At 47.1% G+C, this 24,756-nt stretch overlaps 1 protein-coding gene across 2 annotated transcripts in view; it reads left to right on the top strand.

Annotated features, from left to right (window-relative positions):
* Nucleotides 1-3,069: 3,069 nt before the first annotated feature.
* LOC142599184 (hsp90 co-chaperone Cdc37-like 1) overlaps nt 3,070-24,756 on the top strand; it is a 43,811-nt gene continuing 22,124 nt past the window's right edge. The window contains exons 1-3 of one of the 2 annotated variants that reach the window (XM_075739065.1): nt 3,070-3,294; nt 22,695-22,976; nt 23,738-23,831. In XM_075739065.1, the coding sequence (XP_075595180.1) occupies nt 3,193-3,294; nt 22,695-22,976; nt 23,738-23,831 (478 nt within the window). In that variant the 5' untranslated portion in view covers nt 3,070-3,192. The remainder of the gene's footprint in view (nt 3,295-22,694; nt 22,977-23,737; nt 23,832-24,756) is intronic. The other variant, XM_075739064.1, reaches the window with a different exon arrangement.

The following is a 24,756-nucleotide window of genomic DNA, read 5'->3' as shown; positions in this document are numbered from 1 at the left end:
TATTACCAAGCAAAACAGAGTAGAGGAATGAGAAATAAAATCAAATCTTAAAACACCTCCCCCCACCCCTCCCATCTTCCTGGGCTCAACTTCACTCCCGGCTTCAACCTCCTCCCCCACTCAGTGGGACAGGGAATGGGGGGTTAGGGTCAGTTCATCACACGGTGTTTCTGCCGCTTCTTCATCCTCAGGGGGAGGACTCCTCTCACCATTCCCCTGCTCCAGCATGGGGTCCCTCTCACAGGAGAGAGTCCTTCACAAACTTCTCCAACATGAGTCCCTCCCACAGGCTACAGTTCTTCACGAACTGTTCCAGCATGGGTCTCTCCCACAGAGTGCTGCTCCAGCATGGGTCCCCCATGGGGGTCACAAGTCCTGCCAGCAAACCTGCTCTGACATAGGCTCCTCTCTCCACAGGTCCTGCCAGGAGCTTGCTCCAGCACAGGCTTCCCACGGGGTCACAGCCTCCTTCAGGTGTCTCCACCTGCTCTGGCATGGGATCCTTCACAGGCTGCAGGTGGAATCTCTACACCCCCTCATCCTTCCTCCATGGGCTGCAGGGGAATCTCTGCTCTGGTGCCTGGAGTAGCACCTCCTCCCCCTCCTTCTGCACTGACCTTGGTGTCTGCAGAGTTTCTTACATCTTCTCAATCCTGTCTCTGGCTGCAAAAGCTCCTTTTCAGTTGTTTTTTTCCCTTCTAAAATATGTTATCACAGAGGCACTGATTGGCTTGGCCTTGGCCAGCAATGGGTCCATGTTGGAGCCAGCTGGCATTGGCTCTAGCAGACACAGGAGAAGCTTCTAGAAGCTTCTCACAGAAGCCACCCCTGTAGCCCCCCTCATACCAAAAATCTTGCCACACAAACCCAATACATAGGTCCTTAGCTTCTTGTCGTGGTTTTGCCCCAGCCAGCAGCTGAGCACCACGCAAGCTCGCTTTCCAAGGGAATGGGGAAGAGAATGGGAAAACACCCAAACTCATGGGTTGAGATAAAGAGAGTTTAATAGGATAACAAAGGAAGAGAATAGCAACAACAACAATAATAATACGAGTGATGCCCAAATACAATTGCTCACCACATGGGAAAGGAAAATAAACAATCCAACACCCAGTCTGTTTCTTAGAAGTCAATCTGCCTCCCGGCTAGCCTCCCCAGTTCTATATATAGGGAGCACGACATTATGTGGTAGGGAATATCCCTTTGGCTAGTCTGGGTCAGCTGTCCTAGCTGTACTCTCCCTGCTTCTTATGTACCTTTCAGGGCATGAGAAGCTGAAAAGTCCCTGACTTAGTGTAGACACAAGAACTACCAAGCAACAACTAAAAACATCAGTGTGTTATCAATAATATTCTCATACTAAATCCAAAACACAGCACTGTACCAGCATTATTTTTTATTCCTAGTAGCTATCTCAGCTGAAATCAGGACACTTCTTTATTGAAGCTGTCAGCAAGGGTGCCAGATAAGATATAATTCTGCCTTCAGTTGTGCCAGAGGCAGTTATAGAATTGATTTTCTAAAAAGGGACTTTTCAAAACTGCCCAGGGCACAGAAAAACACATGCCCCTGTAAAATTTACAGTTGTTATTCCCTCACATGTACTGCCTCATAATATCCTTTAAACTTTTGTTTCCCCTTAACTTTCATTCCCAAATAGAAAGCAAGCTGTTATAAAATGGAGAACTCCACCAGGATCTCTTGGTGACAGAAATTCTGCATATGTGTATGTACATATATATATATGTGCACACATCTATTTATAAATGCATAGATATAGGTGTATATTCTTGCATTTCACAGGAGCGTCGCATTTCAGGGATCTGCAGTAGTGAAGGTAGATTTCTACGACCTTACCGTACCTGTATCAGAGTTAGTATTTCCAGGCGTTCCCCCAGCTCCTTTCCCCCATCCCTGAACTTCGTCCATGCTCTCCCTGCTCCTTCTCTCAGACGTGGCTCCCACTTCATAGTGTGAGTCTGCAGCTCGCTACCTAATTCAAAGGCATCTTGGTCCCGGTGCCAGCCACAGGGGGGAGGAAGGTCCTAGCAACTCAAGGGAACCGGGATATAGAAGGAGGGGCGCAAAAAAGACCCCGGCAGCTCTCCAACCCCTGCGCACAGCTCACTGAGCTGCCACTACAGTGGCATCTCATGGGGACGCATCGTGTTGCTATGGAGACTCAAACATTCCATGCCAGAACGCCATGGCTGCTGGCACGCGGATTTTGCAGCTCGGTGTAACTAGGCGCACGGTGCAAGGAGCTCTCACTGAGCACTGCTCGTGGTGGCAAAGAGGGAGAGACGTAAACTCGGACGTCTGCCAGCCCAACGTGATGTGTATAACGTGCTTATAGCAGTGCTGTCTGCGCAGGCAATCCTTTGGGTACATGCATATACTTTCAAAGAACCTGCATGCACATGTTACAACACTAGAGCACACCTGTGCATGTATACACATTTGATTAATTCCTGGAGTAGCCTCTAGATGAAGATGAGGAGGGAGCAAAGACTGCTAACTGGCTCTCCATCTTTACAGAAAAATTCCATGGAACTGTGAAAAAGAAAACACAGAAACATCTCCTTTTTAGCAAAAGCTAAACATTGACCTGTATATGTTACAAAACTGATTCAGCATAAAGAACCATTTCCCACACTGATGCAACGATCACCTCTTGCTCTATAACAACATCCAAACCTGTGACTATGAAGCAGATCTGAGATACGCATACAGTAACCAGCTCAGAAGACAGAGGACTAGGTGGAGCAGACTGAGCTGCTCCTGGGACTTCTACAATGAGGGCTTTCCCTTGGCCGCTTGCAAACAGAACACAACCAATCACGTTCCACCCAGCAGCAACTTCAGCAAGGCTATTTCCCTAAAAAACTTTTCAGAGTCACTGATCCAACAAAACAGGCTCAATGATAAACAAATCACACACACCCCAACCTCCCATATCACACTGAATTGAAACTCCCCTAGCTCGGAAGAGGCAGGGCTGGTTCTACCCACGTGACCTAGACTAGTGGCGGGGTAACATGCAGGGCGAGGGAGGGGAAATAAGCCTTACGTCTGCTGTTGGAGGTAGTGTGTAGTGTCATTTCCGGGGAAGCTTGTAACGACCTCAAGCAACAGGAATATCCGGTTCAGGATTGAGGAGGTTCGGTCGGTATTGTGTAGTTTGTGGTGAGGATGGCGTTGTGGTATTCCTCCTTTCAGGGTCTTGATTTGGTTGAGGAGGATGAGGAACGGGAATTGACTCTTGCATCTATCCAGCGCTTGTCGGAAACGCAGGTACGTCTCTCCTCGTACCATTTTTTATGCCATTTTCTTGTTCTGCTGAGTTTGTATGGGGCTCCGTATGTTTCTTTCTTCCTCCTGCGGGGGAGGGAGGGTGTGAGGGTGTCTTCGGCCGCACGTGCCAGTGGCGTGAGTTTCTGTTACTCGACCGAACCTTAGGTGGAAGCATGCGTGACTCCGACTGTTGGGGCATTCTACGTTGCCAGTGTGTGCACCTGCAGGGCTTGTGCCTGGTTTCAGCTCTGCAGGTTCTCAGGGAAGGGCTTTTCATAGAATCATAGAATGGTTTGGGTTGGAAGGGACCTTAAAGCTTATCTAGTTCCAACCCTCCTGCCATGGGCAGGAACATTTTTCACTACATCAGGTTGCTTGAAGCCCCATTCAACCTGGCCTTGAACACTTCCAGGGAGGGGGCATCCACAACTTCTCTGGACAACCTGTTCCAGTGCCTGACCACCTCTCATAGTGAAGAATTTCTTTCTAATATCTAAACTAAATCTATCCTCTTTTAGTTTAAACCCATTATCCCTCATCCTGTCACTACTTGTCCTTGTAAAAAGTCCCTCTCTAGCTTTCTTGTAGGCCTTCTTTTGCCTATCAGTTTACAGATTCAATCTACAGAGGGCCGGATCTGTTCTGGGCTCATACATGTGTACTTTTTTTGCGCTGTGTGGTGTAAAATGAAACCACTGAAGAGGTGCAAAGATGTGAGTCTGAGAAGCAATTAAATTTTTTTTTTCTTAAATAATCACTTAGTCTGGTGCATTGGGGGTGGGGGTGTAAACAGGCGTGCATAAGTGCATGCTTATCCTGGATCTGTTTAACTATCCTTGGACTTGTCAGGGTTTGTGCAGTAATGCTATAGGTAATATTGGAATTTGTCACCAGCCCACTGTAACAGGCAAAATGGTCTCAACTTGGGGAATTTTATTTCATTTAATTTATTGCCAACTGATACAAACAAAATTACTGATTCAGGTATTGAGGGGAATCCCACCCAATTAAACAGGGAAACACCTTTTCTCCCCCCCTTCCCCAGGTTCACCTTCAATCAAATGCCTCCCTGCTTCCTTGTCTCAACTTCCCTTGTTCTTGCTGCATTAGGATCTGGTGACAGGTGGCACAAGGGAGGTTGGGGTCATCTGCATAATGGTTTCTTTCTGCAGCTCCTTGCTGCTTACTCATTTTCTTTCACCACTCCTTGCTTTTTACTTGTTTTCCTCTGCTCTAGCATGGGTTCCTCCATGGCTTGCAGGCCCTTTGAGAGCGTGCCTGCTTTGGTGTGGCTTAACCACAGGACGCAGTCCCTTTGGGGCATAGCTGCTCCGGTGTGGAGTAATTCCTTTCAAGATTGCATATCCAGCTGGTACCTACATTGTCTCCTTCCATTTATCCTCCCACCAGCAGCTGCCACTCTTTCTTAAATATGTTTGAGCAGAGGCACTAGATGCACCAAGTTTTGGTGTGCAATGGATTGTTTACATAATTTTCAGAGCTGGCTGGAACTGGCTATGTCTGGCACATAGCAGTACGTGGCCTCTTCCTGCACAGGTCACCCCTGCAGCCCACTGCTACCAAAACCCTTTATGCCCAATACATTCCACCCTTTACCTCTGTGAAACATATATTTAAGAACTGTTTGAATGTACATCCATTATAAATTCTACTTTCAACATCATCACAATATTAATATACATACATTATAAACTCTACATACACTACATACAGTAAATTACTGCTGCTTTCAGCAAATTACTTGAGTTGCCAAAGGGATGACAACTAGGTCTGTCTGAGTACATGCAACAATATTGGGATCAGTAGAGTGTGCTGTAGTTGGTTCCCTCCTGTGCAAACCACACTTCTTCCTATTCCAAAAACCCAAAGCTTTCCTGTCCCATCTGTCCATCTGCAGTGGTTAAGAAAGTCAATCCTGAGGATGGCAGGGGCAGCAGGGCCAGTGGCCAGGTAGGGGATACCAATCCTGTATATTCAGACTGAGGCTCCCTCCCACTAGAGCTAGGCATGTTTCTCCTCCAGTTGTTCCATGAATGACTACACTTCATTACTGCTCTACAATGAGGGCAATAAGGTGCACTCAGTGCCAGCATCCACTCAGGTGCCATATCGTTGAGGCAAAGGAGTGCTTGGCCACCCTACCTACATAGTCCAATAAATTCAGTTATCCCCATCCCTGTCAGGCTAGTGCGTGCCCCCCCTCCCAATGCAGTAAATTCATATCAGTTGTCAGAACAGTGTGTGATCCAGAGATGGGGGTAGGAGAAGGCAATGGTTTAACTGAACTCTCACCTCTCTCCTATTCTTGCAATTCCTTAGCTCGCAGTGCTAGATCTGTAAAGAGCCTTCCATCCTGCTCTGTCATATCTTCTTCCTTTTCTTTTGACAACATCTGTAAGCCCCAACATGTAGGAGGGGGGTATGCAGAATTCCCATTCTTTCCTGATGTTTTTCCCGAGGTTAACCATACTACCAGATCCTCAGTATTATCCTTGGCCATGCTGCTAATCTTGCATCATTCTTCTGGCATGCTCCCTCCAATATGGTACGTATAGGTCACTCCTTGATCAACAAAGCATCCCACCAGGTTGTCAGGTGATACCAGAGGGGTGTTAGTAACTGTGTCTAGCCTTCAGAGCTTTTGGGCCATAGTGTCAGTGATGACCACCTTTTCAGGGTCCCTCTCTTCTCGCCTGTAAATACACTCTAGCAGCCCAAGCAACTGCAATTGATTACTCCCTTCTTCCCAGGCCCTCCATGGAGTTATTTCATTTGCAGGATTGGGCCACTGCTCAGCATATCCCTCCATCAGCCAATCTCAAAGCCCTCCTTTGCACAGGGCTGTGTTTGCAAGTGGCATGGGCCCCAAACTCCCCAGAGCTCTGCTCATTTGAGCTATTGGCTGTATTCCAGCAGCTCTGGTTTCTTAGCACCATCATAGCCACTGCAGGGGCATCTCCCTGGGGTGGCAGCTGTGGGTGTCCTGCATTTCTATAATTTCACTCTGAGTAAAGGACTGCTGAGTGCTCACACTCTGAGGAGCAATGCTCCTATTTCCATAGGTCTGCTTAAACACTATAATGTTCAAAGTCACTCCAATTATTCCAATCCCAGGCTGTGCCAGGTCTGAGTGTTGCCTGTATTCTCCACCAATACTTTCACAGGCAAAATAGTCTCAACTCAGGGAACTCTTCTTCATATAATTTATTGCCAATTGACACTAACTTAATTACTGATTCAGTATTGAAGGAAGAAAACATAAACCATTAAACACTTAGGGAAACACTTTTCTTCTCCCTTCCCCAGACTCAGCTTCAAACACCTCTCATCCCTTCTTCCAAGTCTGTTTCCCTTGTTTTTGTCAGGTTACCCTCAGTCCCTAACAATTCTTTTGATGCCATGACAGGTGGTGCAGAAGGTTGGAGTTGTTGTATAATAGTTTCTTTCTACTGTTCCTTGCTTCTTACTCTGGGTTCTTCCACAGGCTGCAGTCCCTTTGGGGATGTGCCTGCTCTGGCATGGAGCACCTCCTTCCAAGGGTGCATCTCCAGCCATGTCCCCAGCAATGTCTTCTTCCATGTGTCCCATCCATTTTTCTTCCTCCAGCAGCTGCTGCTCATCTCTTAAATATGCTTGAGCAGAGATGCCACGTGCTTCTCTGACTGGCTGAAGTTTTGGCATGCAATGGGTTGTTTACATCAGTTTCAGAGCTGGCTGGAACCGGCTGTGACTGGCACATAGCAGTTCATGGCCTCCTCCCATATAGGTCACTCCTGCAACCCACTGCTACTGAAACCCTGCAATTTATACCTAATACACCCACAGTAACAGTTGAGCATTTTACAACAGCTAGAGTGTAGGAGTTACTCAAACATTCTCATGATTGAAAAATAAACACTGATACAGTGCATTTTTCAGTAGGTGAGAAATCTCTAAATAACTAAATTACAGTTATAGAACAAAGTAGGTTGGAAGGGATGATTGGAGGTCTCAAGTCCAACCCCCTGCTCAAAGCAGGTTGCTCAGGCCTTGTTCAGTTGAGTTCTGAATGTCTCCACAGATAGTTTCCACAACTTCTCTGGGCCTCTGTTCCAGGGTTTGACCACCCTCCTGGAAAAACAACTAATGGGAATTGCCCTTGTTGCAGCTTGTGTCCATTGCCTCTCATCCTGCCCCTGTGCACCTCCAAGAAGAGTCTGACTCCATCTTCTCCACATTCTCCTATTAAGTAGTTGTTGACAACAGTAAGATTCCTCTTGAACTTTCTCTTGTGAAGGCTGAACAAACCCAGTGCTCTCAGCCTCTCCTCAAATGTCACATGCTTCAGGCCATGACCATCTTAGTAGCCCTCTGCTGGACCTGCTCCAGTATGTCCATGTCTGTCTAGTACTGGGGAACCCAGAAGTAGACACAGCACTTCATGTGTGGTCTCACAACTGCCGAACAGAGGGGAAGGATACCTTTCCTGGAATTGCTGGCTACACTCTTGCTAATACAGCCCAGGATGCAGTTGGCCTTCCATGCTGTAAGGTCACACTGCTGCCTCATGTTCAACTTGTTGTCCACCAGGACCCCCAGGTCCTTTTCTGCAAAGCTGCTTCATAGCCAGTCAGCCTCCAGCCTGTACTGTTGCATGGGATTATTCCAGATGCAGGACTTGGTGTTTGCCCTAGTTGAACTTCATGGGGTCCCTCTTCAGCCTATCCAGGTCTCTATAAATAATAGACTGGCCCTTATGCATATTGACCACTCCCCCCAATTTGGTATGATCCACAAGCTTGTTGTGTGCACTCCATCCCATTCTCCAGCTTCTTAATAAAGATGTTATACAGTATCAACCGCTGAGGGATGCCACTGGAAATCAACCAATGGTTGGACTTTATACCACTAATCACCACCTTGTGAGCCTGACAGTCACTTGCTACAAAAGACAGGGTCTAAATAAACACAGAGGATAGCCAATGAATGGCGGGCAGGGAGAATGACCAGTGAAAGAATGGATATGGAGAGTGATTGACAAATTATAGATAGGAAGAATACTGTGGGACTAATGGACAGGGAGAATGGCCAATGAAGAATAGATTCTGACATGTAGGTAGGGTAATGCTTCACAAACTTGAACAGTATGGAGAGCCTTTCAATATAATTGCTATACCTGCAGATGTAGAGTAATGTGTCTAGAGCCTTTTCTTACCCCTATACCTTTTGCCAGCACTACATACTGTTTAAATATTTTTAATTTAATTTAGAACTGGTGAAAGACCACGTAACTTCTGTGTATTGCAGAACTGGAATGCAAACTTCACAGCTCTGTCCCCTCAGCGTGGCTCAGTTAAGTTCAGTAGAGTCAGGTGAGACAATTCTATCTCTAGTAATTTATTGGTCTTTTTGACTAAAGTTGTTGGTTAGTAAACTAGCCATGGCCTAGGCGGAGTTTTTAAATTAATATTGGCCCAGACAAGGGTTGCTCTCTAATTTGATAGAGTCCTCTCCAAACAGCTGATAGGAATTATTTTCTGCTGCTGCTACTCTAAGATTAGATTCAAATTTATGATAGAGGAAAACAGTTCTCTATCCCTTTACTATGTTTGTCTTGGCTACAACTGTGCAAAACACTGTACATTTCTCACAGCTACAAGTTTTTGGGTATATTTGTACAATAGTCAAATGTATGAATACAGCATGTGACAAAATGTTGAACTGGTTTCAAATCAACTTGGGTGTTTTAATGTGCTAGTAGTGGCTTTCCCCAGTAGATGTACATGGAATCCTGGGACCAGAGGATATACTTCCACAAGTAGCTCCCATTCAATGGCTTCACTACTATTAATAGCCAAGCAAGTTAAACTGGATCTAGATAGGTCTATGTTTGCTACAAGCACACATCCAAGTGCAATGCAGGTAAGGGCCAAGAGCCCCAGTCTTTTTCATCTTGACAAACTCACTTATGAGCCAGACCCCTTTACAGTTTTTACTAAAATGTGGCTCTGTAGATGTCCAATACACAGGAGTAGGAAAACATTTATACTGACTGTACCCATTTTTTATCAGGGGGAAAAAAAGTATTTTTGCTGAAAATAATATGACCTAAATTCTTTTTATGTGTTTATATACTTCATTTTCCCAAAGCCAGAACATGATCTCTCATAATTCCCCCATGATACATCAAAGAATACTGTAGTTTGGAAGGGACCTCTGGAAACAGGTGTTGACCTGCTGGATGCACCTACTTCTAGCTGTGCCTTCCCCCCTCACTGGAAGGATCAAGGAGAACACCACTTGGGCCCCGTGCCTTTTGCCCTTGTCCCCAGAGCTCTGTAGACATTCTTGATACATTCAAGGTCATCCCTTGTAGCATCACTGCTGCCCACATGGATGAGCAGCAAGAGGTCCAAGGGCTGGACAAACCTCAGCAGTTTCTCTGCAGCATCCTGTATTTGATCTCCCATTAAGCAACAAATCTGAGACAGCACGTCTGATCAGCAGATAGGTCCCTTTATCCCCTACAGAAGGGAATCTCCAACCACTATCACCTGCTGTTTTCTCTTGGTGCTGTCATTTGGTTCAGGCTCAGCTGTCTGAAGCCTTCCTTAACACAGTTTGTTCCTTCTCACAGGGTACTGTATGTATTCTGTAAATTCAAATCTGTGGGCAGAGAAAGAGCCTTTTTCACATTGCCAGGATTCAGAAGCTTCCTTTTTTCCCCAGTCTTGGGAGTATCCATCCAGCACTCATTTAAACATTGCCTATAGCTGTCCCTCTCTCTCTATAGCTATAATAGCATAAGTAGGTCATTAGGAAGACTGCATTGTTTATAAGAAGTTGTAATTTTTTTCCCCAAACTGCAAGTAGTCAATTGTTTCAGAATCACAGCAAATCTCTTTAAATAACAAAGTTGAAATGAGAGCTTTGATTAATCTGCGTCGAAGTTTCCTCCAGATAAGCTCTCACAACTTAGAGTGTCCTTCCTATCCCTCTACTGAAGATGGTCACTATCACTAACTTCAGAATATTGCACTGGAAGCCTGAGAAGTTAATACACACAGTTTATTTCTTACTTCTGGTGGGAGGGCAGGACAGATCATAGAACAGCCCAGGTTAGAAGGGACCTCGAAAGATCATGTGGTCCAACCTATCATGGGAAAGGGAGCCTAGATGAGATTATCTAGCACCCTGTCCAAGCGAGTCTTGACAACTGCCAGTGATGGGGACTCTACCGCATCCCTGAGGAGGTTGTATTAGTGATTGATTTTTATCACTGTGTGTTGGGTGTGCGTGGCAAGGTTTTGGTAGCGGGAGGGGCTACAGGGGTGGCTTCTGTGAGAAGCTGCTAGAAGCTTCCCCTGTGTCTGATGATAGAGCCAATGCCAGCCGGCTCCAAGATGGACTCGCCGCTGGCCAAGGCCAAGCCAATCAGCGCTTCTGTGATAACATATTTAAGAAGGAAAAAAAAAAAAAAACAAACCAGTTAGGGAGAGCTTTTGCAGCCGGAGAAAGGAGTGAGAAGATGTAAGAAAATCTGCAGACACCAAGGTCAGTGCAGAAGGAGGGGGAGGAGGTGCTCCAGGCGCCGGAGCAGAGATTCCCCTGCAGCCCGCAGTGAAGACCATGGTGAGGCAGACTGTCCCCCTGCAGCCCATGGAGGGAGGATGAGGGGGTATAGCGATTCCACCTGCAGCCCATGGAGGACCCCATCCTGGAGCAGGTGGAGGCACCTGAAGGAGGCTGTGACCCTGTGGGAAGCCTGTGCTGGAGCAAGCTCCTGGCAGGACCTGTGGAGAGAGGAGCCCACGCCAGAGCAGGTTTGCTGGCAGGACTTGTGACCCCGTGGGGGACCCCACGCTGGAGCAGTTTGCTCCTGAAGGTCTGCACCCCGTGGGAGAGACCCACGCTGGAGAAGTTTGTGAAGGACTGTAGCCCGTGGGAGAGACTCACATTGGAGAAGTTCATGGAGGACTGTCTCCCGTGAGAGGGACTCCATGCTGGATCAGAGGAAGAGTGTGAGGAGTCCTACCCCCAAGGATGAAGAAGCGGCAGAAACAACGTGTGATGAACTGACCATAAACCCCAATTCCCCGTCCCCCTGTGCCGCTGAGGGTGGGCGGAGGTTGAAGCCGGGAGTGAAGTTAAGCCTGGGAAGATGGGAGGGGTGGGGGGAGGTGTTTTAAGATTTGGTTTTATTTCTCATTCCTCTACTCTGTTTTGCTTGGTAATAAATTAGATGAATTCCCTCTCTAAGTTCAGTCTGTTTTGCTCGTGACGATAATTAGTGAGTGATCTCTCCCTGTCCTTATCTTGACCCATAAGCTTTTTGTTGTACTTTTTTTCTCCCCTGCGTAGCTAAGGAGGGGGAGTGATAGAGCAGCTCTGGTGGGCACCTGGCCCCCAGCCAGGGTCAACCCACCACACACTGTAAAAAATATCTTTCTTATATTGAGATTGTCATGGTTTAGCCCCAGCTGACAGCTAAGCACCACGTGGTCGCTCGCCCGGTGGAATGGGGAGGAGAATCGGAAGAAAAAGGTAAAACTCGTGGGTTGGGATAAGGACAGTTTATTAGGACAGAAAAAAAAGAGGAAAATAACAATACTTAGAATATACAAAACATGTGATACACAAAGCAATTTGCTCACCCCCGGAGCCCAGCCTGTCCCTGAGCAGTGACTCCTCCTCCCCAGCCAGCCTCCTTTATATACTGAGCATGACAGCATATGGTATGGAATATCCCTTTGGCTAGTTTGGGTCACCTGTCCTGGCTGTGTCCCCTCCCAGCTTCTTGTGAAAATTAACTCTATCCCAGCCAGAAAACAGGACATTATCCACCCCTTATTCTATACCATCTACGTCATGCCCAGATCCTACACTTTCCAATTTATTCATTTAATCCATGACTTTGGGCTCCCATCTGTCATAACAGTCTTTCAGTGCAAGAGAGATGTTGTGTGGTGTTGGATTGTTGCATGCTGCATCTGGAGCTCATGGCTGGTGTATCTGGTGTGGCCCGTGGCCTGTGTGTTGCAGATGTCGATTTCCAGGAAGTTACTGGGCACCAGTTGCTGAAGTCAGTTATAGTTCCATCGTCATGACACTTTGCTCGGTGTCATCAAAGTCCATCCTTCATTAATTTGGGTGATTCTTAGGGTAATACCATTGATACAGCATATACCAATTGTAGCAATGATGACATACAATGGCAGGGTTATTCAGCAATTACCATTGTACTGTTTAAATCATTGGCTATTCTCACCCAAAATCAAATCCCCTTGAGGTACATGTTGGACTTGCCCATCCCTTTGCATCACCCACCAGGCGTGCCCGGGTCCTTCAGCAAAGGCAATCCCACGGATGGGTTTGCCTTTGTCTGAAGCAAGAGTAACCCAGAGTGTCTTCCCTAACATATTCTTTATGTGCACTACAGGAACTTTATCTGCTTCTGCAGTATATACAACTCTGAGCAAGGCCAGCTCGATTGGCAGATCCCCTAGTGTTGACTAACCAGATAGTCTTTGCTAAATGTGTATCCCAATGTTTGAGGGTCCCACCACCCATTGCTCTCAGGGTAGTCTTTACCAGTCCATTGTATTGTTCGATTTTTCCCAGAGGCTGGTGCATGATAGGGGATGTGATACACCCACTCAATACCATGCTCTTTGGCCCAGGTGTCTATGAGGTTGTTCCAAAAATGAATCACAATATCTGACTCATTTTTTTCTGGGGTGCCATGTCACCATAGGACTTCTTTTTCAAGGCCCAGGATAGTGTTCTGGGTGGTGGCATGAGGCATGGGATATGTTTCCAGCCATGTGGTAGTTGCTTCCACCATTGTAAGTGCATAGTGCTTGCCTTGGCAGGTTTGTGGGAGTGTCATATAATCAATCTGCCAGGCCTCCTCATGTTTATATTTTAGCCATCATCCTCCATACCATAGAGGCTTTAACCGCTTGGCTTGCTTGATTGCACTGCATGTTTCAGATTAACAGATTGGTAGGGGTTGGAAGGGACCTCTAGAGATCATCTAGTCCAACCCCCCTGCTAGAGCAGGATCACCTAGAGCATGTTGCACAGGATTACATCCAGGCAGGTTTTGAATATCTCCCAAGAAGGAGATTCCACAACCTCTCTGGGACACCCGTTCCAGTGCTCTGTCACCCTCAAAGTGAAGATCTTTTTCCTCATATTCAGATGGAACTTCCTGTGTTCCAGTTTGAGCCCATTGCCCCTTGTCCTGTCACTGGGCACCACTGAGAAGAGTCTGGCCCCTTCCTCTAGACATCCACCCTGTAGATATTTATAGGCATTAATAAGATCCCCTCTCAGTCTTCTCTTCTCCAGGCTAAACAGACCCAGCTCTCTCAGCCTTTCCTCATATGAGAGATGCTCCAGTCCCTTAATAATCTTTGTAGCCCTCCGCTGGACTCTCTCCAGTAGTTCCTTGTCTGTCTTGAACTGGGGAGCCCAGAACTGGCCACAGTATTCCAGGTGTGGCCTCACTAGGGCAGAGTAGAGGGGAGGATAACCTCCCTCGACCTGCTGGCCACACTCTTCTTAATGCACCCCAGGATACCATTGGCCTTCTTAGCCACAAGGGCACATTCCTGGCTCATGGAGAGCTTGTTGTCCACCAGGACTCCCAGGTCCTTCTCTGCATTGCTGCTTCCCAGCAAGTCCAACCCCTAACCCCTGCTGGTGCATGGGCTCCTTCTCCCTAGGTGGAGGACCCTACACTTGCCCTTGTTGAACTTCATGAGGTTCCTCTCTGCCCAGCTCTCTAGCCTGGCCCAGTCTTGCTGAATGGCAGCACAGCCTTCTGGTGTCTTGACCACTCCTCCCAGCTTAGTATCGTCAGTGAATTTGCTGAGGGTACACTCTGTCCCCTTGTCCAGGTCATTGATGAATATGCTGAATAAGACCGGACCCAGTACTGACCCCAGGGGCACACCGCTAGCTACAAACCTCCAACTAGATTCTGCGCCGCTTATCAGAACGCTCTGGGCTCTGCCATTCAGCCAGTTCTCTACCCACCTCACTGTCCGCTCATCTAACCCACACTTCCTAAGCTTGCCTGTAAGGATGTTATGAGAGATGGTGTCAAAAGCCTCGCTGAAGTCGAGGTAGACAACATCCACTGCTCTCCCTTCATCCACCCAGCTGGTCATGCCATCATAGAAGGCTATCAGATGGGTCAGGCATGATTTCCCCTTGGTGAATCCATGTTGACCACTCCTAATAACCTTCTCCTCCTCCACATGCTTATTGATAATTCCCAGAATGAGCTGTTCCATCACCTTTCCAGGGATGGAGGTGAGGCTGACTGGCCTGTAGTTTCCCGGGTCCTCCTTTTTGCCCTTTTTGAAGACCAGAGTGACATTGGCTTTCCTCCAGTCCTCAAGCACCTCTCCTGTTCTCCATGTCCTTTCAAAGATGATGGAGAGTGGCCTAGCAATAACATCTGCCAGCTCCCTGAGCACTCGCGGGTGCATTCCATCAGGGCCCATGGAATTGTGAATGTCGAAATTGCCTAGATGTTCTCTAACCTGATCCTCCTCGACCAAGGGAAGGTCTTCCTTTCTCCAGACTTTCTCTCCTACCTCCAGGGTCTGGGTTTCCTGAGGGCTGGCCTTGGCAGTAAAGACTGAAGCAAAGGCGGTATTCAGTAACTCCACCTTCTCTGTATCCTCCATCACCAAGGCACCCACCTCATTCAGTAGCGGGCCCACATTTTCCCTAGTCTTCCTTTTGCTGCTGATGTACTTGCAAAAGCCCTTCTTGTTGTCCTTGACATCCCCTGCCAGATTTAATTCCAAGTGGGCCTTAGCCTTCCTTGTTGCATCCCTACACACTCTGACTACATCCCTATATTCCTCCCAAGTGGCCAGTCCCTTTTTCCACTTACTGTAAACTTCCTTCTTCCCTTTGAGTTTTTCCAGCTGCTCCTTGCTCATCCATGCAGGTCTCCTGCCTCCTTTGCTTGATTCCCTATTCTTCGGGATGCACTGATCTTGAGCTCGGAGGAAGTGGTGCTTGAATACTGACCAGCTCTCTTGGGCCCCCTTACCTTCTAGGGCCTTAACTCATGGGAGTCTCCCAAGCAGGTCTTTGAAGAGGCCAAAGTTCCCTCTCCTGAAGTCCAGGGTTGTAATCTTAATTATTGCCCTGCTCCTTCCATGCAGGATCCTGAACTCCACCATCTCATGGTCACTGCAGCCAAGGCTGCCCCCAACCTTCACATCCCCAACCAGTCCTTCTTTGTTTGTTAGCACGAGGTCCAGCAGCACCCCTCTCCTCATGGGCTCCTCTACCACCTGTGTCAAAAAGTTATCATCAATGCTCTGCAGAAACCTCCTGGACTGTGCATGGCTGGCCGTGTTGCTTTTCCAGCAAATGTCAGGGTGGTGCAAGTCCCCCATGAGAACCAAGGCCTGCAATGATGAGGCTACTTCCAGCTGTCTGTAGAAGGCCCCATCGACTTCCTCTTCCTGGTCAGGTGGCCTGTAGTAAACACCCACAACAGTGTCACCCATATTAGCCTGCCCCTTAATCCTTACCCATAAGCTCTCGACTCTTTCTTCATCCACTCCTAAATGGAGCTCAATACATTCCAGTTGCTCTCTCACATAAAGAGCAACTCTGCCACCTCCCTGTCATGGTTTAGGCCCAGCCGGCAGCTGAGCGCCACACGGCCGCTCACTCACTCCTTCCCCAGCATGATGGGAGGAGAAGTTAACAAAAGGCTCCGGTGGAGATAAGGACAGGGAGAGCTAATTATCATCACGAGCAAAACAAACTGAACTTAGAAAAAGGGATTCATCTAATTTATTACTAAACAGAATAGAGCAATGAAAAAAAAAACAAAACAAATAACATCAAGCCTTAAAACACCTCCCCCCACCCCTCCCCCCTTCCCGGGCTTAACTTCACTCCCTGCTTCAACCTCCTCCCCCCTCAGCGGCGGGGGAGGGGGATGGGGGTTGCGGTCAGTGCAGCACACGTTGTTTCTGCCGCTTCGTTGTCCTCGGGGGGAGGACTCCTCTCATCCTTCCCCTGCTCCAAAATGGAGTCTCTCCCACGGGCTACAGTCCTTCCCGAACTGCTCCGGCGTGGTCTCTTCCATGGGGTGCAGACCTTTAGGAGAAAACTGTTGCAGCGTGGGTCTCCCACGGGGTCACAAGTCCTGCCACCAAAACCTGCCCTGGCGTGGGCTCCCCTCTCCACGGGTCTACCGGTCCGGCCAGGGACTTGCTTCAGCCCGGGCTTCCCACAGGCCACAGCCTCCCTCGGGTGCCTCCACCTGCTCCAGCGTGGGGTCCTCCACGGGCTGCAGGTGGAATCTCTACACCCCCTCATCCTTCCTCCATGGGCTGCAGGGGGACAGCCTGCTTCACCATGGTTTTCACCACGGGCTGCAGGGGGATCTCTGCTCCGGTGTCTGGAGCGCCTCCTCCTCCCCCCTCCTCCTGCACTGACCTTGGTGTTACATCTCCACACTTCCCCCTCCAGATGTAAAAAAAACTTCCCACCTTCTTAAATATGTTATCACAGAGGCGCTGATTGGCTTGGCCTTGGCCAGGGGCGGGCCCATCTTGGGGCTGGCTGGCATTGGCTCTGTCAGACACTGTGGAAGCTTCTAGAAGCTCCTCACAGGAGCCACCCCTATAGCCCATGCCCCCACCCACTACCAAAACCTTGCCACACAAACCCAACACACTCCCCTTGTTGGTCCGTCTTTCCTAAAAAGTACATAACCATCCATGACAGCATTCCAGTCGTGAGCTACCCCACCATGTCTTTGTAATTGCAATGAGATCATGGCCCTGCGACCGCACACAGACCTCTAGTTCTTCCTGTTTATTCCCCATGGTGCATGCATTGGTGTACAGGCATTTCAGAGAGGTAATCGAGTGTGGATGTTTCCCTGGAGGGGTGCAAGAGGGTCCACCGTGACCACATACACCCTTGAAGTGGTTGGCTTTCTGATTCTCATCTTGGGAGGCAGCTAAGGAACGTTTGTCACTGCTCTGGTTGGCCTGGCTTATTCCCCAGTTGTATGCAATGGCATGGGCTTTGCCACTTTGGACCCCACCCCCTGAATCCTTCAGTTTAAAGCCCGCTTCACCAAGTTGGCCAGCCTGCTGCCAAAGATTCCCTTGCCTCTTTTAGACAGGTGGATCCCATCCCTCTCTAACAGGTTATAGTCAAAGAATGTCCCACTGTCATAAAAGCCAAACCCCTTGTGATGGCACCAGCTACGTAGCCAGGAGTTGATATACATTATATGTCTATTTCTGGCTGCCCCCTTCCCTCCGACTGGTAGAATGGAGGAAAAGATAACGTGGGCACCAATGTTTTTCACTTGCACCCCCAGGGCTTTATAGTCTTCCTTGATTCTCCCCAGGTTCTGGCTTGCAGTGTCATTCATGCCCACATGAAAGAGTAGCAGTGGATAGTAGTCTGTGCTCTTGACAAGTTGTAGCACCCTCTCGACAACATCTCGGATCTTGGTTCCCGGAAGGCAGTGTACCTCTCGTGACTCCCTGTCAGGTCAGCAGATGGGCACCTCAGTGCCCCTTCAACAGAGAGTCACCCACTACACGCACTCGTCATTTCTTTTTACGATATCCACTGTGTGCTGCTGGTACAATTTCTCCTTGCACACCTTGCTTGTGGGTGTCTACAGCTGTTAAGGCTTCATATCTGGTTTTGATTGTGAAGCTGGAGGGTGAAGACTGAAGCGGAGCCCTACTTTTGTGGGTCACCAGGGTCCAAGGTGCCTCATTCTCTGTGGTGCCCACTACAGGTACTTGGTTATGAAACCACCTATCTCTCTCTGTCTCAGCCCCCCTAATACTGCACAGCATTTTAACTGTTTTCCTGCAACTCAGCCACCTGACACAACAGATAATCAACCTGTGTGCACCTTGTGCGGGTACTTACCTTTTCACCAGGAGAAGGGTCTGGGCACTCGCTGCAACCTACTGCCTGTACTGAAGTCTCCTTCCTTACCGCTTCTGACTGGGTGAATGCGTCAATCATCTCAGGGGAGATGTTCTCTGTAGGAACACTGGCTTTAGCTCTGAGGCGAGTGCCCACCATTTTGGCGGAGACCTAGAGCACTTCCCTGGGCTGTGGGCCTACAAGCAGATTACAGGGCCCTCCCTGCGCGCCCTCTCACGCAAACTGCTGCGCCATGCCCTGACTGACGTGCCGCGCCCTGTTTGCCCACCCTGTTAACTGCTGTGCTGTGCCCTGTTCACAGCACTCCCTAGGGCTGTTTAAATCTCCCGTGGCAACATCCAAGCCACATCAGCCTTGCGCAGGCCATGTCAGCCTCACTCACTCACTTATTCATGGATAACCTGTGTAATAGCGTCCATGCTCAAGTCCACCCCTCGATCACAGGCCCATCTGTATGTCGCATCTCTTCCTTGAAGACCTGAGGTGTCATGGGCCCATCGAGCTATAAATAATTCACCCTTACGCTGCCAGTCCAGATCCACCTGAGTCACTGCAATCTTAGCAGCCTGATCCCCCTGCTGGTTGTTCTGATGTTCCTCAGTGGCTCGACTCTTGGGTACATGGGCATCTACATGACATACTTTTACAACCAGATTCTCTAGCCGGGCAGCAATATCTTGCCACAATGGGGCAGCCCAGATGGGTTTGCCTCTGCGCTGCCAGTTGCTCTGCTTCCACTGCTGTAACCACCCCCACAGGGCATTGGCCACCATCCATGAGTCAGTATAGAGGTAGAGCATCGGCCACTTTTCTCTTTCAGCAATGTCTAGAGCCAGCTGGATGGCTTTCACCTCTGCAAACTTAGTTGATTCACCTTCAATGCGACAGAACCCATCAGTGAACAGGGCATATTGCTTCTCATTTTCTGGTAGTTTATTATACAGTGGGGCCTCTTCAGCATGTGTCACCTCCTCCTCTGGTGACATTCTGAAATCTTTGCCATCTGGCCAGTCTGTGATCACTTCCAAAATTCCTGGGTGACTGGAGTTTCCTATTCGCACCCTCTGTGTGATCAGTGCAACTCACTTATTCCACCTAGCTTCAGTTGCATGGTGTGTAGAGGGGACCCTCTCTTTGAACATCCAGCCCAGCACTGGCAGTCGGGGTGCAAAGAGGAGCTGTGCTTCAGTATCAGTCACTTCTGAAGCAACTCTAACCCCTTCATATGCTGCCAGTATCTCTTTTTCAGTTGGAATGTAGTGAGTCTTGGATCCTCTGTATCCCCAACTCTAAAAACCCAGGGATCGACCTCGAGTCTCCCCTGGTGTTTTCTGCCAGAGACTCCACGTAGGGCCAGTTCAACAAGACCAAATGGAAGGTCCTGCACATGGGTTGGAGCAATCCTAAGCACAACTACAGGCTGGGCGGAGAATGGATTGAGAGCAGCCTTGAGGAGAAGGACTTGAGGGTGTTGGTTGATGAGAAGCTCAACATGAGCTGGTAATGTAGGATTGCAGCCCAGAAAGCCAACCATATCTTGGGCTGCATCAAGAGGCATGACCAGGAGGTTGAGAGAGGTGATTTTGCCCCTCTACTCTGCTTTCGTGAGACCCCACCTGGAGTACTGCATCCAGCTCTGGGGTCCCCAGTACAAGGAAGACATGGAGCTGTTGCAGAGAGTCCAGAGGATTGCCACAAAGCTGATCAGAGGGCTGGAGCCTCTCTCCTATGAGGACAGGCTGAGAGAGTTGGGGTTATTCAGCCTGGAGAAGAGAAGGCTCCAGGGAGACCTTATAGCAGCCTTCCAGTACCTGAAGGGGGCCTACAAGAAAGCTGGAGAGGAACTTTTTACAAGGGCAAGTAGTGACAGGACAAGGGGTAATGGTTTTAATCTGAAGGAAGGTCGATTTAGATTAGATGTTAGGAAGAAATTCTTTACTGTGAGGGTGGTGAGGCACTGGAACAGGTTGCCCAGAGAGGTTGTGGATGCCCCCTCCCTGGAAGCATTCAAGGCCAGGTTGGATGAGGCTTTAGGCAACCTGGTCTGGTGGAGGGTGTCCCTGCCCATGGCAGGGGGGTTGGAACTAGATGATCTTTGAGGTCCCTTCCAACCCAAACCATTCTATGATTCTCCCCGGCTGCAGTGTAGAGCACATTCTTTACATCTGATCCTGCCCGGACTGGCCCAAGGGCCACTGCATGAACTATTTCCTGTTTAATTTGTTCAAAGGCTTGTCTTTGCTTAGGACCCCATTTGAAATCATTCTTTTTCTGGGTCACATGATAAAGAGGGCTTACAATAAGACTGTAATTTGGAATATGCATTCTCCCGAAACACACAAGGCCTAAGAAAGCTTATGTTTCCTTTTTGCTAGTTGGTGGAGACATACCTGTTATTTTGTTCATCACATCTATTGGGATCTTATGACACCATCTTGCCATTTTAATCCTAAATAATGGATCTCCTTGTGCAGGTCCCTCGACCTTTCTTTGTTTTATGGCAAAACGGACTTAGAAAAATTTGGACTATTTTATTCCTTTTTCCAGAATCTTCTGAAAACCAGGACAGAGATGAAACCTCTCCCAGTGTAACTTGTACCCATTGCCCTTGTTTTGTCCATTTGGCTCCTTGTGAAGAGAGAGCCTGCATCCTCATTGTAGCCTGTAGATGGTTTAGAGAAAGAAAAAAATCTTAAATTGCTGATTTTTCTAGTGTACATCTGTAGGCAATATAAATACTGTGATTTAAGAAATCACTTCTATATCTTAGCTGTTAGTGACCGTATCAATATATTTGGTAGAAGCAAAGGGATGCTTATATTGTGCCTCAACTAATTCATAGCTTAAATGCTGCTTTCAGTGATAGTCCAGGCTAAGATGCTAGGACATGCATTGAGTAATTGTATTGGGTTTACGTGGCAAGGTTTTGGTACCAGGGGAGAGGGGAGGGCTGCAGGAGTTGCCTCTGTGAGAAGAGACATGGGGCTGCTCTCGTGTTGGATAGAGTAGGTTCCAGCCAGCTCCAAAGCTGAGCCAGTCAGCGAAGCTGGTGGCACCTCTGTGAAAACATATTTAAGAAGGGGCAAAAAAATACTGTGCAGCAGTTGTGAGAGAGAGGAGTAAGGAAATGTGAGAGAAAGAACCCTGAAGATATCAAGGTCAGAGAAGAAAGAGGAGGAGGTCCTCCAGGCACCAGAGCAGAGATTCCCCTGCAGCCTGTAAAGATGACCATGGTGGAGCAGGTTTACCCCCAGCAACCCATGGAGAGGACCACATGCCAGAGCAGGTATTCTCTGCAGCTCATAGAGAGGACCATGTTGGAGCAGATATCTACACTGGATATCCATGGAGGACACTGCACTGGAGCAGGTGGATGTACCCTGAAGGAAGTTACAGATGGTGGAGAGCCCATGCTGGAGCAGTGTCCTGGCAGGAGTTGTAGCTTCTGGGTGACCCACTTTTCAGCAGTCTTTTCCTGAAGGACTGTACCCCATGGAGCAGAACCATACTGGAGCAGTTCTAGAAGAAATGCAGCCCGTGGGAAGGACCCCACACTGGAGCAGGGGAAAAGTGTGAGGAGGAAGGAGCGCCAGAGAGGAACCGTTATAAGCTGACTGCAACCCCCATTCCCCATCCCCACAGCGCCCCTCAGGACAGGGAGGAGGAGACAGAAGAGTCAGGAACAATGGAGTGAAGTTGACCTTGGGAAGGGGAATGTGTTTTCAATTTTGTCTTTGTTTCTCACCATCCTACTCTGTTTTTAATTGGCAATAAATTAATCTTCTCCAAGTTGAGTCTGTTTTGCCCATGACAGTAATTGGTGAGCGATCTTCCTGTCTTTATCTTGACCCATGAGCTTTTTTTCATCTTATTTTCTTCCCCTGTCTTGCTGAGGAGGGGTAGTGAGAGAGCAAGTTGGTGGGTACCTGGCAGCCAACCAAGGTCAACCCACCACAGTACTATTAATCCATGCTGGAAGGTAGATAGTACTAGTTACTCTGTTGTTATGATTTGACATCATAAAGCAGATGCTTTCTTCTCAGAAGTATGTCTTACAAGTATTCTGCTATTTTGGCTATTGTAAATTTTTCAGAATAAAGATAGCCAGAGGGGAGTGAGGAAAATCCTTTCATCTACAAAAGAGTTTTATGACGTGCAGTCTAGAGATTATATTGCTGGTGGCAATACTTAATCCATGATTCTGTAAATATCTTTCAATTAAGTTTAGAAAGCTTGAAGTAGAATTTTCCTTTAAAAATCATCTAGCTGCACAGTATGATGTTTAGTCACTGTTGTGAATATAATATTGCTTTTAAAATGCCTTCCATCTCGGTGTTCTATTTGGAGTCAAATCCTTCTGTTTCTATATGCTTCATAAATTCTATCAGCTTTCCTTCCATAAACGGCATTTTTTGTTTTCCATACAGACCTATGGTCAAAGGATTGAAATAATCTGTCAAAAACAAAAAGAGTTTGTGAAGAGTTGTGTAGAATCCAAATGGAATCTAGCAGAAGCCCAGCAGCAACTTGGTAGTTTAGCACTGCATAATTCGGAATCCACGGATCAGGAATATGCCAAAGCACAGACTGAAGCTTCAGAACTGAGGCAGAGAGAGGAAGAGTGGAGAAGAAAAGAAGCAGCGCTAATACAAAGGGAAAGACAGAATCTATGGAATACAGATTCTTTTAGCAGGGAGGTATTTAATAAGGTATGATGTATAAATGTGTATGAAAACAGTTCTAAGCCTTTTTATTCCATTTATTTCTCATCTTGAGTGTTTTCTATATCTAGTATAGTGCTTATTGTAATGTGTTGAATGTTTTTCTTTCTTATTTTGCCCTATTAAAGGGGACATGTTGCATTGATATCATGAATGTGTATGACACTTCTCCTTTAATTGAGAATCAGAACTTATATTTGTCCCTTATAGCAACTTTTGCCAAAAACAAGGATGAGCAATATGTCTTCACGTGAAGTTTGTTTCTTTGTCATGCTAAATTCTCACATTTGAAGCATGCATAGTTTGCCTCTAATAATGTGAATTTAATACAGATTATTTTAGCACAAACTATCTTCATAGTAAATGCCAGTTTTCTTTTCAGCACTTAACTTTAATATGAACTGTTAATGCATCGTTTTTCATAATTCCACTGAGTTACTTCATCAGGGCTAGATGGTGTAGATGTTTCTCACTGTTTATAGATCAGTAATTTCCTACTAGTGTGTAGAATTTTGAGATAGATTATTGCTCAGAAGAAGAATATGATAAGGCATTTTTCACCCTATTATTAATTAGACAAGCTGTGTTTTAGTAAATAACCTTCTTGGGCACATTAAGCATATACATATGTGTTTGCTGGGCTATGCTTAAAACTAGAACATTGCCCTTTAGTAATGAATTAAAATAATCCTATAATTTAAAAAAGGTATATGTGGAGATTCTATGATAGTTTTTTTTCTCCTCTTTAGAGTTTTATTAGTCAATATAAAAGAAAAGAAGTAGAAGATGAAGATATATCTAAATCGTTTATACAGAAGCATGAACAAAAGATTAGATACTTCGGTAAGTATGTTGCTTCCGACATTTTGCAGTATAACCTCCTGTAGAATTTGTGTAGGTCTATTTCTTTTTTTCATTATTATTATTATTGTACAAAATGGATGCTAACAAATGAAACATCTGGCAAGGAGAGTATCTAGATTCTTGTTTCTCAGGATGGGAGATGTGGCATTGTAACAAATAACCATTTCAAAGTAAAGGAAACTGTAAATCGCAGAAGCCTGTTAGTTCCTATGATCAATGAGAACTTCTCGAGTCAACACAGAACTGAAAAAGTTTTTCAAGTCATTAAAATTAAAATTCTAGCAACGTTTTCTGCTGTTCTATGGGAAATGATAGGGGCATTAATGGAGATGAAATTCCTGCATGTAAAAGTGCCTGGGACTGGCTGTACCTACCTCCTATAAATAGGTTTTGCTGTCTGTTAATCCATGAGGGGGATGAATGATAAAAGGTAAATATCTGCGAAACACCTGTTAAGACTATGCAGAGATGGAACCGATCTTTTATTTTTAAAGATATATTTATATGAGTGATAGAAGGGTAAAATTTTTTATCTAGTACTGTGTGGTGGTTTAACCTTTGCTGGATGTGCAGTGTCCACCAAGCCACTCTATGACTCCACTCCTCAGCAGGACAGGGAGGGGAGAAAAATAAGATGGAAAAAACCAACCCCAAACTCGCGGGTCAAGATAAGGGCAGTTTAATACAGCAAAAGGCCGTGCACGGAAGCAAAGCAAAAGATTTATTCTCTGCTTCCCATCAGCAGGCGATGTCCGGCCACTTCCCGGGAAGCAGGGCCTCAGTACATATAGCAGTTGCTCCGGAAGACAAACGTTGTAAAAAAGAATGAATGCCCCCCAGTTCCTCCTCCTATCTCTCAGCTTTTTATTGCTGAGCAGGTGTCATATGGTATGGAATATGCCTT

The sequence above is a fragment of the Balearica regulorum genome, chromosome W (genome assembly GCF_011004875.1).
Source record: "Balearica regulorum gibbericeps isolate bBalReg1 chromosome W, bBalReg1.pri, whole genome shotgun sequence".
NCBI lineage: Eukaryota > Metazoa > Chordata > Aves > Gruiformes > Gruidae > Balearica > Balearica regulorum.
The sequence above is the reverse complement of the archived record's forward strand: the minus strand, read 5'-3'. Positions and strand labels throughout refer to the sequence as shown.